The sequence below is a fragment of the Poromitra crassiceps genome (genome assembly GCF_964638095.1).
Source record: "Poromitra crassiceps genome assembly, chromosome: 1".
Taxonomy (NCBI): domain Eukaryota; kingdom Metazoa; phylum Chordata; class Actinopteri; order Beryciformes; family Melamphaidae; genus Poromitra; species Poromitra crassiceps.
Window position 1 is genome coordinate 6472518 of NC_139623.1, and position 17526 is coordinate 6490043.

At 44.5% G+C, this 17526-nt stretch overlaps 1 protein-coding gene across 2 annotated transcripts in view; it reads left to right on the forward strand.

Annotated features, from left to right (window-relative positions):
* The window catches only part of cpeb4b (cytoplasmic polyadenylation element binding protein 4b), a 114000-nt gene that overhangs the window by 85780 nt on the left and 10694 nt on the right, over positions 1 to 17526 (forward strand). For both annotated transcript variants that reach the window (XM_083648130.1, XM_083648131.1), the window contains 4 exons: positions 7801 to 7971; positions 10381 to 10470; positions 14688 to 14806; positions 16420 to 16534. In XM_083648130.1, coding sequence (XP_083504256.1) covers positions 7801 to 7971; positions 10381 to 10470; positions 14688 to 14806; positions 16420 to 16534 — 495 coding nt within the window. The remainder of the gene's footprint in view (positions 1 to 7800; positions 7972 to 10380; positions 10471 to 14687; positions 14807 to 16419; positions 16535 to 17526) is intronic.

Below are 17526 nucleotides of genomic sequence, written 5' to 3' on the forward strand. Positions count from 1 at the left end.
GTTGTCTCTCCATTCAAAAACTAGGCAGTTTGCCTTGATCACTGCAAAACATGACATGCCGTGTAGCCTACACACAATAGGGCTACACACGGTAAATCATGGTAAATACGCACCACAATACCCGTCGTGGTAAACAGAAGAAGACTGCGATATTAACTTTAATGCAACTCACTTCTAGAATTGAATGAAATTCTATTCGCTTACTATCTGCTCGGTGGATTATAACGTTGTGCTTGCCGAGTTGAAGAGCGGCACCTGGTAGCCTAATCCAGAAATTGCATTTTATGGTACCTTTGTCTACTTGTAGATCATCGAGAAACTTTAAATGAATAGCGTTAGATGTGTTTAATAGAGCTTGGTCGTTGCCTGCCTGCAAGATGGCATGTATCGGGGTCTAGCAGCTGATCAGCAGAGGCAGACAGCCTCAAACACGAGGTGATTGACAGCTCTATAATTCGCATAATAGCAGCGGATGGAAAACGCGAATCATTTTTTTCTTTTGCCTACTTTCTGAAAATTTGATTAAATATGTCGATGGATTTGGATGGAAACCCAACTAGTGCACGATCTCTACAACAGAAGCACAGACACATGGCCTGAGGCACGCATGCATACATTCACTCACTCACTCACTCACTCACTCACTCACTCACTCACTCACTCACAGTACATACTGTAAGCTGAAGGCTACTGTAACTCTCTCACATAAATCTACGAAGCTCAGCACAGGTTGGGAGCAGGAATAAGCCAGGGAGGGCTTAACCTCCAGGACACACACACACACACACACACACACACACACACACACACACACACACACACACTCACACACACACACACACACACACACACACACACACACACACACACACACACACACACACACACACACACACACACACACACACACACACAGTGTTTCTGGCTGAGTCATGGCAGCTAATTAAGCTGAAGACACTGGGACAGAACAACACAACATGGCATTCAGTACATTTGTCAGCGACATGAGTTTTGATGTTTAATATCATAATATCCCCACATGCCTTATGACTCGACTTGACCTCCCTATTACCAATAGAGCACCGCAGGAATGAGTCCAAAGACCCGGATGTTACCACTTCCTGGTTCTCTCTTTGGGAAGTCAATGGGATTTTCTGGTCTGGTTAACAAAAGTGTATGAAACTGCAAACTTTGTGCTCAGCAAGATAATCTTCACAAATGACGACCACTCTCATGATTTTTGAAGCGTACATTTGTTGTTTTTTAAATCACAATTTTGTGATAACGCTTAAAGGGACGAGGGAACCAGGAAGTGCATGACTGGATTGGCCTATAACAATACGTCATCCCTGCGGTACTCTGTTGGCATTCTTCTTGACTACGTCGATATTTCTTCAGATTTGATTTGGAAGGAAAGAAAAACTAGGGATGCACGATATATATCAGCAATCATATTGGTATCGGCCTATGTTGCAATGTTAATATCGGTTATCAGTATCAGCCAAAACTTTCATCAAGAGGAAACAATGCAGTGATGATTTATGCCTATGCCTATGATTTATGGGCTATGTAAAAAATTTGGTTGTCATAGAAATGTGTTTTTATACAGATCATATCGACGTCGCAAATATCGGTTGTCGGCCATAACGGCATCGGCATCGGCAAAAATTTTCATATCGGTACATCCCTAAAAAAACAACTAACCCAAACAAATAGCTCACTTCTGACCTGCTTTCCCTTTCCTCCCCCATCCTTCCTGTAATGTGTAATACTTTTCATTCCTCCATGTGTTTGTTGTGCCTTGGTAGTTTGTTTCAATGCTTTAGTGGTTTTGGCAACTTTTCAGTGACAATGCACACTCACTGGAAGGTATGAGAACCACACACACCTCATTGAAGTATTTGTTTATTTAAAGTGTAGCTGTAGTCATGTTAACGCGGCAGGCACAGAGTTGCCATCAGCACACATTACCCTCTCTGCTTGAATTGTTCAACATGATTTCCGAAATACACAGCATGAAAAGATGGTGCGGCTACGTGAGCTATTGAGCTTAATTAACTTATTCTCTAGACCAGGTTGGACTTGTTTCTATGCAGTGGGTGTAATGATGTAATGGGGAAGATAAAGGGCCCTATCTTGGTACAGGCGATATCCCCTATTTGCGCTTGCGCACCTGTTTGCGTGCCTTAATGATAGCAGACCGCCTTGCGCAAGTGTCCAGGTGTTATGCCGAGTTTTGGCAAACGGCATTTGGGCGGTCTTACGCACCAGAATTATTCACAGGTGTGGCCAGGCAATGCCTGGGCGTTGCATCAAACAAACCAATCAGCTTCCCGTCTCGCAATCGCTGTGTGTGCGCGAGGCATGCAATATACTGTAGTTCTCTCCATGCGTAATAGAGTGGACTCACTCGTGCCGAGGACAGAGAGAGATGGAGAGAGCTTATTGACAGATCATCTGTGGTACCAACGACCCTCCGGGTTATGGGATAGGTGAAGGTGAATAGCCTATGTCCATTGTCCAACAAGTTTTCTCAATTCATTTCCCTCGTTGCGATGTGATAAAAGCTTCTCAGTGAGTTATAGTTGATTGCCTCACTGAATGAGCAGAATTTGATGTCCTGGCGTGGCAAGGCTGTGCGTAATCACATATCCAAAAGGAATTTTACTCTGCGCAGCACGGAGGTTATGGTGCGCTCCAGCACAGCGAGGTATTTAGCGCGTAAGAGGGGCTTTTAAAAGCTCTTAGCGCAAAGTAATTGCGCGCTGCTGACGATAGGATAATGCCATCTATCCCCACATTTTTGCGCTGAAATGCCTGGTTTGTCGTGTGGCACGCCTATGTCCAGTACAATTATAGCAGGCATGCGCTTGTGCACGCCCCCAATTTGCATTGCGCGCGGCGTTAAACAAGCGAAAACGCTAAATTACTGTTTTTGTGACGATAGGGCCTAAAGTTTTTAAACATTTTCTAATATCTAGAACAGTGCGTTAGTTTTTGATCCATTTCCAAAAGCAGATGCGACAGTGCTGTATGCTACAGACTGCGGGTCTACAAGGCCACACAGTCTTAGTGATATGCCAAAGGCATAAAGTAAAAAATAAAATAAAAACGGCATTACCTCCTCCTGGAAGTGTAGAAAAGGATGAGTCATTGTTGTTATGGCAACCAAACCATGCAGGTGTAGCTCTGAGCCAAGGAACCTATAAAGAAGGAAAAGACATCACTCATGTCACAGCGTTCGAATTTTGCATTGGGGCCAGACTTTGTGGGCAGTTCTATTGAAGTTAACGGGGTGGGCAGGATACTCTTAAGTCCCACTATAAACCATCATATATGTGTCGTTTCACCTTTAATTGAAAAATGCTTCCAAAGAAAAGACATTACGTGATGTTGACTGACTCATTTACTTTTTAGTCTAAATGTGCACGTTAGTTTTCCTTATTCTCTGTCCAGCAGCTGCATATAGCTCAACTCAAGCCCCTGTTTGGTCCTACTACATCATGAGACATGACCAAACACAGGGCAGACCTATTATGTAATGTGTTTTTGTTAATCTGGTGGAAGCATTTTTCAATCAAAGGGGAAACGACACGAGGGGGCATGGTGGTGCAGTGTTGAGCGCTGTCGCCTCACAGCTAGAAGGTCCTGGGTTCGATTCCCACCTGGGACGCTGTGAGCACTGAAGGAATGCGTGCCCGTCCGCATGTCCTCGAGTGCCCGCCGCCCGGGTGGGGTCGTCAAAAGGGCCTTTCTGTGTGGAGTTTGCATGTTCTCCCCATGCCCCCTGGGGGTTTCCTTCATATAGGAACCCCTTCACCAAAACATGCAATATCCTGGTCGCTGATGTGGTGCCTCCTCTGGTCGTTAGGGGCGCCTGTTCGGAGGGAGGGGAACTCGTTGGAATAGCGTGATCGGGGTACGATGGTGCAGTGGTAAGCGCTGTCGCCTCACAGCTCGAGGGTCCTGGGTTCGATTCTCACCTGGGACGCTGTGGGCGCTGGAGTTGTGACCCCCCCATATCTTCAGTGCCTATTGCCCAGGTGGGCTATCTCGTCGAAAGGGCCTTTCTGTGTGGAGTTTGCATGTTCTCCCCGTACCCCCCAGGGGGTTCCTCCGTACATAACCCCTCACTGAAAACATGCAGAAGATCGTCATCCGACCAGTGACGACAACATCTGAAGTTGGTCCAATGATGGTCCAATGAAGGTCCCCGGGCGCTGGAAAGAAATGGCGACCACTGCTCCTGGCCTGCCCCCTGGAGGAAAGGATAAGCCTGGATGGGTCAAATGCAGAGGACATATTTCACCGGCCACTGTCAGCATGCATGTGTTGTAGTGTGTTCGTTCGTGTGACAATAAAGACGGGCTGCCGTCTGAAATCGTGTGAAGTCGTGTTTTATCCTCCCACGTGCTATGTCCTACCGGTGAAGCTTCCCCTGTCAGGTGAAAAGAAGCGGCTGGCTACTGCCCATGTCTCGGAGGAAGCATGGAGCCAGTTTCGGCTCTCCCCAGATTGGCAGAGGGTGGAGCAGCAACCAGGATAAATAAATTAAAATTAGCACTAACGGGGGATAAAAATGGGATAAAAAAGCGGGGGGGGGGGGGGGTGAAACGACACAGATGTGATGGTTTATCGTGGCACTTCCCATGCCCGCTCCTAGAACTGGCCCCAATGCAAAATTCATGATGACTTTTCCTTCTTTATAGGTTCCTTGGGTGTAGCCAGAACCAGGTGGTTTACAGGCAGTAAAAAACGTCAGTAGTTCAGAGTAGGGCTGGGTTAAAAAAAAAATCGATATATTAATATTGAATTGATATTCATTTGAAGGAGCTGATATCGATTCATAAAATCCAATATCGATATTCATAAGGTGACGTCACACACACTCTCTCTCCCTCATTATCCCCACACGCAGCTGCCTGCCCTTACAGCGGACTCTGCAGTAACGTTAGTTAACGAGCGCATTTCCCCCCCTGCCATAGTGTCGGTGACATGTGCAGAGACAATAATATGGACTGTCGATAACCCTGTCTGAAGTGTGCATGAAGTAGCCTACATATCATTAGATGTAAGCTGTGAATAATTCCGCCTGAATAGACCTTCTCACTTACATATACAATCTAATTATGTTATGTTGTTTGTTTAAAATGTTAGCATAACAATAACTATTTGCAGACGGTCTTAGCTCAATTGACTGACTGTTTAAATACTTTGTAGAAGCAGTTACCTTATTGTCAGTGTTGTTCATGTTACTTTAGCCTTCCTAGTCAAAGCCTTCCGACCGTAGTCTAGATGGGCCAGGGAATGAAAGATGAAATATCCACTTTTGCTCATGATTTTTTTTTTTGATTTTGATTTGATCTTTGTCTCGAACAAAGAACATACAACTGTTTTAAAAACAAAAACAGGTAAATAGACAAGACCTTTTCCAAGGTCAGTTCAATAACTGTTCGAGAAGGGACAGGGGGAAGTAAAAGACTTATCAAGCCCTGCCCCTCCTTTACAATAATTTAAATTGTGTTATGAAAAGAAAAATAATAAAAACAAATAAAAATAATAAAATAAAGAATAATAATATAACAAATAATCAAATACAAGTACAATCTTTTAAATGTACATATATATACCGGTATATATCCCATTATCAAATGAAAAATATAAATCTAGTTGGCACCTTACTGCTCAAGCTCCTCTTTCTTATATGAGTCCATAAGTGCATGTTTATAACTGCCTTTAAATTGTTTGATGCTATTACTTAACTTAATACTCGCATCCAGACCATTCCAGAGTGATACCCCACAAACTGCAATAGACATGCTTTTAAGAGTCGTACGTACAGTAGGTTGTTTTAAAGTTAAAGTCCCTCTAAGATTATACCCATGATGATGATGAAGCTGGCTGTGTATCCTTATTCACTTACATACCGTTTTTACACTTCTTCTTTCTCTAGCTGCTTCACATTGACCCATGTCAAGCTAGCAAACATAAACACCACCACTTCCTGTTATAAAATAACATTTGAAGCACCAAAGTGAAAATGTAGGTTATTTAGGACAGGGGTTTTCAAAGTGTGGAAGACTGAGCATCGCCTAAGAGAGCATATAGACCGCTGCGCCCCCCCCCCCCCCCCCCCCAAATTGTTATTGCCACTAGGCTATTACTATTATTGTTGTATGCCTCACTCAAAATGTTGTAAACATCTTCATCCTATATTCTTGAAGATTTTAAAACCTCTTTATCCTTCTTTTTTCAGATATATTATTTTAAACATTTTAAACATCTTTATCCACTCTAAAGGACTAAAGGAAAAAAGTGAACACCTCTTTATTATAATGAGTGGGATACCCGCCCCGTGCAGTGTATCCAGTGTAAATGTTGCGTTCTCTGCATGTTCAACCCATTGACTATGGACGGTGTGCTGCAGGCTAGCCAGCGCAGACAGACAGTTCCCACAGCCCCATAGATCTTGTCAAATTCCTCGCAAACAGCTCCCGAACAGATACAAAAACATGAGCCTATATGTGTTTGATGTACATAAAAAGAATTGCCGTGATCAGATTTGTGAAACACGCATTAAAAAAAACAGAAATTCCTTCTCCCTGGTTTCTCCTCTGACAGCCTGAGCTTACGTCAACAGAGGCAGCCAGCCAGACTGTGGGCGCTCTGATTCGTGCGGTGGAAGCTGCGCACCTATTGTGCAGCCAGGCAGCAAGGCCAACTTCAGTTGGCTGCGTGCGCATTTTCTTCTCTCAGATTTGTCTGCGTCACATCACGCCTCCCCTGAAGTTGGCTCGTGCCCCCCCAGGACACCTCACACTTTGAAAACCGCTGATTTAGGATGATACTCAATTCATTCATGGAAATAAACAAACACTCCAACAACAACAACAAAGAATTCTTTCACAGGAATAATTTCCATATTGTACCAAACCATACCGGTTTACAGAAGTTACACTTCCTCACACCTACACTACCGTATATTGTTTTGACTACTCTAGTGTGTTGGTCGTGTTAATGAAAAGTACATTCATGTAACTGCTTTGGGGTCAATTCTTAATGTAAACATCAATAATGCACAAGGTTAGAGGTGTCCTTGTAGGCTACAATTTACAGCATTAGTTCTCTGAAAATCTCTTTCATATAAGCCTAACCGAATCGATATATCGTATCGGAAATCACATCGATTCGGGACCGTGTGTATCGGAGTCGTATCGAATGGGGAGGTCAGTGGCAATACCCAGCCCTTCTTAGTCTGGGGCCAAAAGCATAGCACCACGTCATCCCGCGCAAACACACTTGGTGTTTCGGCAGAAACGATCGAGAACGCCCCCCCCCCCCCCTCCCCCCAAAATAAAAACTACAACAACAACAAAACAATTCTGCTCCGAAATCAGGGCATCATAATAACGTAAATAAATGTGTTTCGCATTATCTAGCTATGTAGCTACAAAAATAAAATTAACTAAAGCCATCCTTCTATGGGGGACAACGCGGAAAGACAACAATCAGTCTTCCGGGTCTTCCTGCCTGTAGTATTAGGTACTATTCTATAGCCTGGTGATGCAAGATTACCCAGCCCTAGTTCAGAGTAGTTAGACAAAAAGGCCTTCAACAAAATGGCAACGTGCAGCTGTCACTCACTGCTGCCCCATGACCTCAGTGACCCCTCCTCTTTAACTCCTAGTTCTCTTCTCAGGAAATAAACCTCTTCTCTCTCTCTCTCTCTCTCTCTCTCTCTCTCTCTCTCTCTCTCCTCTTCCTTCTCTCTCTCTCTCCTCTTCCTTCTCTCTCCATCAGGCCATTCCTCTCTGTTCCCCATGGAGGATGGTTTCCCTGACGACGAGCGCGGGGATCAGGGTCTGGCGGGCCTGGGCTCTCCGCACTGCTTCCCTCACCAGAACGGAGAGCGCGTCGAACGCTACTCACGCAAAGTGTTCGTCGGAGGCCTGCCCCCGGATATAGACGAAGGTACGGTATCCGCTAGGGCTGCAGCTAGTGATTATTTTAAAGCCCCAATTAGTCACTTTTTCACCTTAATATAACAGCTATCAGTCATTAGACTAGACATTGACTTATCTGACATTATATGGGATAGGAGTCTGTCTGTGATGCAACTCTGCTCAGTTAATAGTAGTCAGTCAGTCACCGTCTTCACTATTCTAAAAGATTTACCTGTCTGTCTCACCACTGTGTGACAGGTGTCAGGTGTACTCTGTCTCATGCCTTCTGGTTCTGCCCTTCACTGGCCGGATTCTGGGCCAAGATTTGACTGTTACCCTAAGGCCTACAAAATAACCCTCCAGAAAAAGAATGACGTTTCTGTCGTAAGACTAGGCTAGAAACGGGTCCCAAATAGTTAGAAACTTTTTAAGTGAATTGGTTCTCAAGGATGTGAGCCTCTCCATCCTTATAACAGAGATCATGTCTGTCAACCACAATTGGAAAGAAGGTGAAGAGGGGGACTTCCATTCTTTCAGAATTCGTTTTTTGGCAACAGTTGTCCACAGTGTCAGAGACTGTTGCATAGCTGCGGGGAAGCCCAGAGAGGTCTCCGAGCAGCCGAAGATGGCAAGTTCTGCCTCCGGCTGAAGGGTTATTTTGTAGGCCTTAGAGTACCAGTCAAATATTTTGGCCCAGAATCCCGACAGTGAAGGGCAGAACCCAGAAGGCATGAGACAGAGTCCCCTCTGACACCTGTCACACAGTGGTGAAACAGAGGGGTAGAACTTGTGCAACTTATGCTTAGAATAGTGAAGACGATGAGCAACTTTGATTTGAATTGTCAAGCTTGTTAACGTGATATCTCAAGAACGCCTTCACGGAATTTCTTCCAATTTGCCTCAAACGTCCACTTGGACTCAAGAATGAACTGATTACATTTTGGTGGTCAAAGGTCAAGGTCACTGTGACCTCACCAACGCCATTTTCAAGCTTTGTAATGCCATATCTCAGTTGACGAAATTTCTTCACATTTGGCTCAAACGTCAAAGTCTGGACAGACAATGGTAAATGGTAAAATGGATGGACACGCATGTCGACTGCTCACTTGTTGGCGGAGGCATATATCCGTCGTGCGGACATTCTAGTTTAGAGAAATTCCCGCCCTGGCTCCCTTTTAAACAGGGAAAACCCCTCTTTAAAAACTTTCACACTGTTATAGACGGTTTTAACTTGACAACAAAAACATTCTAAATTGAACCCCCGCTCACTTCCTGTTGCAGTGTTTGCTATGGACATAAAAGAAAAAAAAACATTCAAGTGCAGGACTGACCATTCCGTGAAAACCGTCTATACAACAGCTAGTAGCGATGCACCTTGCATTTCCTGGCCCATTTTGTTGGGGCTTCTCCATTATGGCAAAAATAATGATCACGATTATTTTCACTGATATTGAGATTACAATTATTTAACATGATTACTCATTGACTTTGACAACAGCATGCATTTATTGAACTTGATTTGGATTTCTTTGAACTCTAGTATTAAGACAAGTTCAATATAATTGAACTGAAAAAGAAATAAATAAGTGAAAAAAGGGAAAACAATAGGCTTACTAAAATAAACTATAAAAATTATTGTTTTATCTCGATTATCTTGTTTTCATAATTGTTGGAAGCCAAAATTGTAATTGAAATTAAAATATGATTAATTGCACAGCCTTAGATTTTGTTGTTTGGTGGTGTGTAGGATAAACTGGCCTAGCTTAGATGGCGCACCGTCACATTTCGATATTTCCAGTGCAGCGACAATGTTCTGAGTTTGATAGCAGAAAATGTTTCAGCCATCTAAAGCATCAGTGGTAAACATCAGGCTTTAGCGTCAGGTCCTCAGAAGAATCGAAGATCTCTCGATTTTAGTGCTGACATTCAGCAGTCATACAGTACGGGGAGAAATGAGTCAAATGACAACACTTTACAAAATACCATATGGGCCAGTGAAGCTAGCCTGGGTAAACCCATCCCCCACGTGACCTGCTCTCAGACCTGTTCTCAGTCACTAGTCGCTAGTGACTGGGAACTGAGAGAGCAGGTCACGTGGGGGCTGGGTTTACCTAGGCTACAGTGAAGCTCCCGCTGTCAGGTGAAAAGAAGCGGCTGGTAACTGCGCATGTCTCTGAGGAAACATGGTGCTAGTCTACGTCTCTCCCCAGATCGGCAGAGGGTGGAGCAGCGACCGGGGCAGCAGGGGGGGGAAATTGGCCAAGTACAAATGGGGGAACATTGGGAAAAATAAATACATAAGTATGGAATGCATTGCTGATATATTGATAACCGTGTAAGAGTATCTCAGGTCAGGTTTATCCTTTATCATTTCATTATAAACAATACACTGTTGACTGCCAGCCAATGTGAATTGTACTTGTCTACTTGTCTCCAGATGAGATAACAGCCAGTTTCCGGCGTTTCGGCCACCTGTTTGTGGACTGGCCTCACAAAGCAGAGAGCAAATCCTATTTCCCCCCCAAAGGTAAGTCGGGGTGTCTGCTGTCACAACTTCTTCATACTGTACTGCAGTGCTTCTCAAAGTGGGGTCCTTCAGGGGGTTCCGGGGGTCCCCAGCAAAAATGTGAATGATTTATGTTCACCATCATTTATTATAACCATAATTCACCAATATTTATCCAAGTAACACAATGACAGCATGTATGACTATTTTATTCATGGCTTTCATACACTTTCTGTAATAAAACATCTAAAAGCAAAAGATTGATCAGAGGGAGGACCCTGGGACAAAATCTTATCAAGTGGGGGGGTCTGTGGACTAATAGTTGTCAGTTTAGGGGTCCTTCACGTCGTGACGTGAAAGCGTTTGAGAATCACTCCTGTACTGTATGCTATAGTAATGATAGAAATCCTGCAGTTCACAGTTTGTTAGGGATGCGGCTATATAATTACTGATTTAATTCATTACTTTATGGAAGAACATTACTTTGATGTCTTTGGGACATAAATAATCGTGATGATTGACCAAGCATCCACTTTTGGATCGAAAAAGGTAAGTGACTTGTACTGGGAAAATTCTTCGATACAAAACCCTGTCTTAGCCTTGTATAAGCGTTAGGGCTGACTATCGGTACTCGATACCTTTAAGGTATTGACTGAAATAACCCAGTACCAAATAGTATCGAAACCTCTCCAGTCAAACGATACCTGCATTCGATCCTTTTTTGTACACAGATCTAGAAAAAATACTATTTGTATGGTTTTGATCGCAGCCAATCACCGCAAGCGTTTTTCGATTCACTGCGACCAGTGGGCAATCTCGGAGGTTTTCCCATGAGCACACGGAAGTATCCTGAAAGCTGTAGTTCCTCGAATGACCACTTGAGGCAGGACTCAGAAGTCCCGTCATTCCCATTCACCCCCATGTTAAAATGCCCCACTTTGTAACAGTGATTAAGCATCTTTACAGCCTGGACCGAAACAAGGTGTTGGTCTACAGTATATAGCTAATTTCACATTTTCATAACTGTAGGGGGGTCATTTCTTATATAACTCGTTTGTTTGGAGTTAAATAGATGATATAAAAGGGGGTGATTGACAGGTCGCCTGTCCAGTGATCGCACAGCTTGCCGATCACAGACCAATAGCAGGTGGAGCTGTGGCTCTGGGAAACCCCCCGGTGCGGTGTGAGTTTTTCAGTGATGTCACTCGAGCAACTGTAATCTTATCTTAGTCATAATATGTGATGGAAGTGTGTAATTCGGCCAGTTGTGTGTGTGTGTGTGTGTGTGTGTGTGTGTGTGTTGAATGCATTTGCAATTGCTCAACTGTGGTGTCACCTGAGATTTGGGGCTGGATTTGGTTCTGGATCGAGGTACTCTCACGTGGTCAGACCCACCGTCCACGTCGGCAAGCTTCCAGCGATGGAGGGTCTGAATCACAAGTCTCTGAATCACAAGAGACTCCCGGCGATCCGTCCAGAGACGCTGGAGGAGAAATCTGGTTAACAGCTGCGTTACAGAAAGTGTGCCAGGTCCACAGCGTAGATGCTCTCAAGGACGTGCAACAATTACATTACATTACGTTACATTACGTCATTTGGCAGACGCTTTTATCCAAAGCGACTTACAGTAACACACTTTTTGTCAGCAATAGAGCAATCAACTATGGAGCACAGTCTATGACAACTACAAATCCTGAAGGAACAGTGGTACGAGTTTTAGTTTAGGTTTTTTAGGGTTTTTTTTTTTTTTTTTTTTTTTTTTTATATTAAATAAAGAGAGAGAAAGAAGAGAGAGAAAGAAGTTAGATCAAGAAGGGCCCAGGTGGAGCCTGAAAAGGTGAGTCTTTAGTCTTTTCCGAAAGATCGGCAGTGATTCAGCAGTCCTGACCGAAGGTGGCAGCTCGTTCCACCATTGGGGTGCCAGGGAATTGTGGTTGCAGTTCACCCACAGTCGATTTAGCTAATGCGCAATTTCCGAATGCACTGCCCACGAAGTCCCTGGTTGGTCAATTCATATGTCTGTCACGCATCCTTTTTTTTTGGCTTGGGGGGCGGGCGTTAACCACTTTTCAGAGTTGTGTTCCAGAGGTAGATATAATCTACGGCTCGCACTGTGAGACTAGGATCGAGGCAACAAGGAAGAGGGTTTGTGTGTGTGTACGGTAAATGGTAAATGGACTGCATTTATATAGCGCTTTTATCCAAAGTGCTTTACAATGTGCCTACATTCACCCATTCACACACCGAATGCGGCAAGCTGCCACGCAGGTTGCTGGCACAACCATCGGGAGCAATTGGGGTAGTTCAGTGTCTTGCCCAAGGACACTTCGACATGCGGACTGGAGGAGCCGGGGATCGAACCACCAACCTTTTGATTCGTGCACGACCCGCTCTACCTCCTGAGCCACAGCCGTGTGTGTGTGTGTGTGTGTGTGTGTGTGTGTGTGTGTGTGTGTGTGTGTGTGTGTGTGTGTGTGTGTGTGTGTGTGTGTGTGTGTGTGTGTGTGTGTGTGTGTGTGTGTGTGTGTGTGTGTGTGTGTCTGTGTCTGTGTCTGTGTCTGTGTCTGTGTGTGTGTAGTGCTGTCACTCAACTGGAAATTATGTCATACAATTGCTCGACTGTGATGTCAACAGGCACTTGTGATATCATCAGTGATGTCACTCGAGCAATTGTCTTCTTCAGCAATGCTCAGTTAATAGTAGATACCGGCTGATCCAATTTAAAGTCACCCATCGTCTTCACTATTCTAAGCAAAAGTTGCACAAGATCTACCCCTCTGTCTCTTCACTTAGATGTCAGGTATCGGAGGGCGCTCTGTCTCATGCCTTCTGGTTCTGCCCTTCACTGGCAGGATTCTGGGCCAAAATATTTGACTGGTACTCTAAGGCGTACGAAATAACCCTTCAGCCGGAGGCTCAAACTCGCCATCTTTGGCTGGTCGGAATCCTCTCTGGACTTCACTACAGCTGTGCAACAATCTCTGACACTGGGGACAACTGTTGCCAAAAAACGAATTCTTAAGGAATGGAAGTCCCCCTCTTCACGCTCTTTCCATTTGTGGTTGATGGACATGATCTCTGTTATACAGATGGAGAGACTCGGGTTCCTGAGAACCAACTCACTTAGAACATCTCTAACTATATGGGACCGGTTTTTAGTCTACCTCGATGAGGTTAGCCTACCTCGGTTAGCCTACCTCGATGAGGTTAGCCTACCTCGATGAGGTTAGTCTACCTCGATGAGGTTAGCCTACCTCGATGAGGTTAGCCTACCTCGATGAGGTTAATCTACCTCGATGAGGTTAGTCTACCTCGATGAGGTTAGTCTACCTCGATGAGGTTAGCCTACCTCGATGAGGTTAGGGGGCGACGGGTGACTCGCCCGACTGGTTTCCTATAGACCCCTTGTGTGAGATCTCAAGTACATCGACTGCAAGCACATAAACACCTTACGTGGCTGGTAGCAGCACTGTAATGTTGAATGTTCATTATGTACATACAGTATGTTTTTCTTTGTTTTCTTTTCTTTTCTTGTGTCTGAGCCTGTCTGTTTTCTTTTGTTTGGGTTCTATTCACCTTATGTTCAGACCTTACAGTGGGCCAAATTCTTCCGGGTCCGTCTAACACTTCCGGCGGTCACGGCGCCAAATATGAAAGAACGTCATGAAGGTAGAGAGTCGTTTTTGTAGTGGACAGTGCAGGGTGTAAAATAAAGAACGTAGCCTACTACTTTGAGCCGGTACACAGCAAGCAAGCGGAGTATCCACTGTTAGCCAGGTCAGATAACGTTATCGTCGACAATGACGAGCACTTTCTTGTAAAACATACCTGGACTCCAACAAAGAAAGTTTTGGATGGTTTTCTCTCCTCCGAGGCAGCGCGAGCCATTAACGTTAATAAAGACCCGCAGACGTTAACGTAATTCCCTGGAATGCGAGACTTAACGAGCCAGTTACATGGCATTGCATTCTTAGACATTGCCGTTTGCTTTTATTTGGTATGTTACATACAATTGGCTAAATTATTAGTTAATTCAGAGTTAGATGATATTGGAGCAGCGCAGCCATTTTTTATTTTATTTTATTATTATTTTTAGCCGGAAGTCGTAGGACGGCCACAGAACCGGGTCAAATGGGCGTGGCTACATAAGGTGAATAGAAAAATTTAAATAAAATATTGAAAAAAAATGTTTTCTTGCAGCCCTAGCAGCATGAATAACCTTGCTCTGCTCTGTGCAGGCTATGCCTTCCTGCTGTTCCAGGATGAGAGCTCGGTGCAGGCTTTGATCGACGCCTGCATCGAGGAGGACGGCAAGCTGTATCTGTGTGTGTCCAGCCCCACCATCAAAGACAAGCCGGTCAGTGCAAACATGCATGTACGCACACGCACACGTGCACGCACACACACACGCACACACACACACACACACACACGCACACACGCACACACGCACACACGCACACGCACGCACGCGCACGCACGCACACACACGCACGCACGCACGCACACACGCACACACACGCACGCACGCACGCACACACACACACACACACTTAAACACAACAAGCCCATCTGCTAGTGTCTCCTGCTGTTTCTTCATACTGAACTCGGGAATGCTCATGGATTTGAGACATTCTGTACATACTAACTGTAGGCCATTCCAAAGAATGGCATACCGTATATATTTTTATTGGCAATGCAAAAATCTGGACAAATGGGTCAGTGACATGTATTTTCCATTTTCATTGTGCACGAGTATCCCCAGGGGCCTCAAGAGAGCCCTAACGACAAAAACAGAGCATTGTCTCTGTAGAAAATAATATTGCAAATCATAGTGTGGGTGACTATTTCAAACAAATAATGTACAAGTAAGCACAAAAATAAATAAACATACAAGGTGAAAAAACAAATAAAGGAAGAATGTAGGTTTAAGTTACTGCATTGGTTTAACAAATGGAGCTCCCAGCTAGCCCCTTGGACGAGAGTTGTTGTAGTCTGGTGGGTTCTGTATTGGAGGCTGTAATGTGTCTGTCTTGAACCCTGGTGCTTTTGTGTTGGACAGGTCCAGATCAGAGATTATAAACCCTGGTGCTTTTGTGTTGGACAGGTCCAGATCAGAGAGTGTAAACCCTGGTGCTTTTGTGTTGGACAGGTCCAGATCAGAGAGTGTAAACCCTGGTGCTTTTGTGTTGGACAGGTCCAGATCAGAGATTATAAACCCTTGTGCTTTTGTGTTGGACAGGTCCAGATCAGAGATTATAAACCCTGGTGCTTTTGTGTTGGACAGGTCCAGATCAGAGATTATAAACCCTGGTGCTTTTGTGTTGGACAGGTCCAGATCAGAGATTATAAACCCTGGTGCTTTTGTGTTGGACAGGTCCAGATCAGAGAGTGTAAACGCTGGTGCTTTTGTGTTGGACAGGTCCAGATCAGAGATTATAAACTTATAAACCCTGGTGCTTTTGTGTTGGACAGGTCCAGATCAGAGAGTGTAAACCCTGGTGCTTTTGTGTTGGACAGGTCCAGATCAGAGAGTGTAAACGCTGGTGCTTTTGTGTTGGACAGGTCCAGATCAGAGAGTGTAAACGCTGGTGCTTTTGTGTTGGACAGGTCCAGATCAGAGATTATAAACCCTGGTGCCTTTGTGTTGGACAGGTCCAGATCAGAGATTATAAACCCTGGTGATTTTGTGTTGGACAGGTCCAGATCAGAGATTATAAACCCTCGTGCTTTTGTGTTGGACAGGTCCAGATCAGAGATTATAAACCCTGGTGCTTTTGTGTTGGACAGGTCCAGATCAGAGATTATAAACCCTGGTGCTTTTGTGTTGGACAGGTCCAGATCAGAGAGTGTAAACGCTGGTGCTTTTGTGTTGGACAGGTCCAGATCAGAGATTATAAACCCTGGTGCTTTTGTGTTGGACAGGTCCAGATCAGAGAGTGTAAACGCTGGTGCTTTTGTGTTGGACAGGTCCAGATCCGCCCCTGGAACCTGAATGACAGTGACTTTGTGATGGACGGCTCCCAGCCTCTGGATCCCCGGAAGACCATCTTTGTAGGAGGGGTCCCTCGCCCTCTCCGTGCAGGTATGTTTGATTTTTATTCTATTTATTTATTTATTTTATTTATTTATTTTTTCTTTTATACTGGGCAGGTAAGAAGAAATATTTAGGGATCGTTCGTTATTTATGGAAGGGATCACTGGAGGAAAATAGGGGAGGGAGCACTGCTTTTAATATGAGTCCAGAGGAGGGTCATACAAATTTTAATTGATCATATATACGCGTTAATCGCGATGCGATTAAGGGCCAACCATAACGCGTTTTTTTTTTTATCGCATGCCGCTATTTTGTCCCTTTGACGCACCCGTTCTTGTAGTCAAGCCGGTCGCAGCGGTTTCCTGTCTCCTTTATGTTTCAGGCATGGAAAAGAAAGGCAGCAACACGCTTCTAAATGGCTCGTTTTACTTTACCAGATGGCACGTTTGCTTTAACCGTTCAACATACAGAAGAACGACACTATGCAGAAACATGTGCCCATCACTTCTCCGAAGTAGCAGAGCAATGGGACATTGCAAGGAAGGTGACGACAATCGGTACAGACAGTGCACGGAATATGATAGCAGCAGCAAGAATCATACCAAACACATGCCGTGCATTGCGCATAGTATACAGAGGACAATTACAACATCAATCTTCTGCTTCGTCCATGTTTATCGTTCGCCTACAGCACACTTCCCTACTACATGTGGGGCTTTGTTGTCTGACGTCACTCATACACGTTGTTCATTGGTATGATCGGTATGCCTGGAATTCGTCCACTGAGAGACGCTCAGTGGTCTCTCGAGTGCAAAAATAAAGTGCGTTAATTTTTTTAACGCGTACATTTTTCTGTAATTAATTAATCGAAGGGCAAACCGCAATAAAATGTCATCAAACAAGTCCATCGGTGGCGGGCTGTGCATTTTAATAGACACTGCAGGGGCGACTCAACTCAAAGTGCACGAAAAGGTGTACACTAAAGACTATGACTGCTGTCGGTATCTTTTAGACCGTTTTATCTCCCGCGGGAGTTTGGA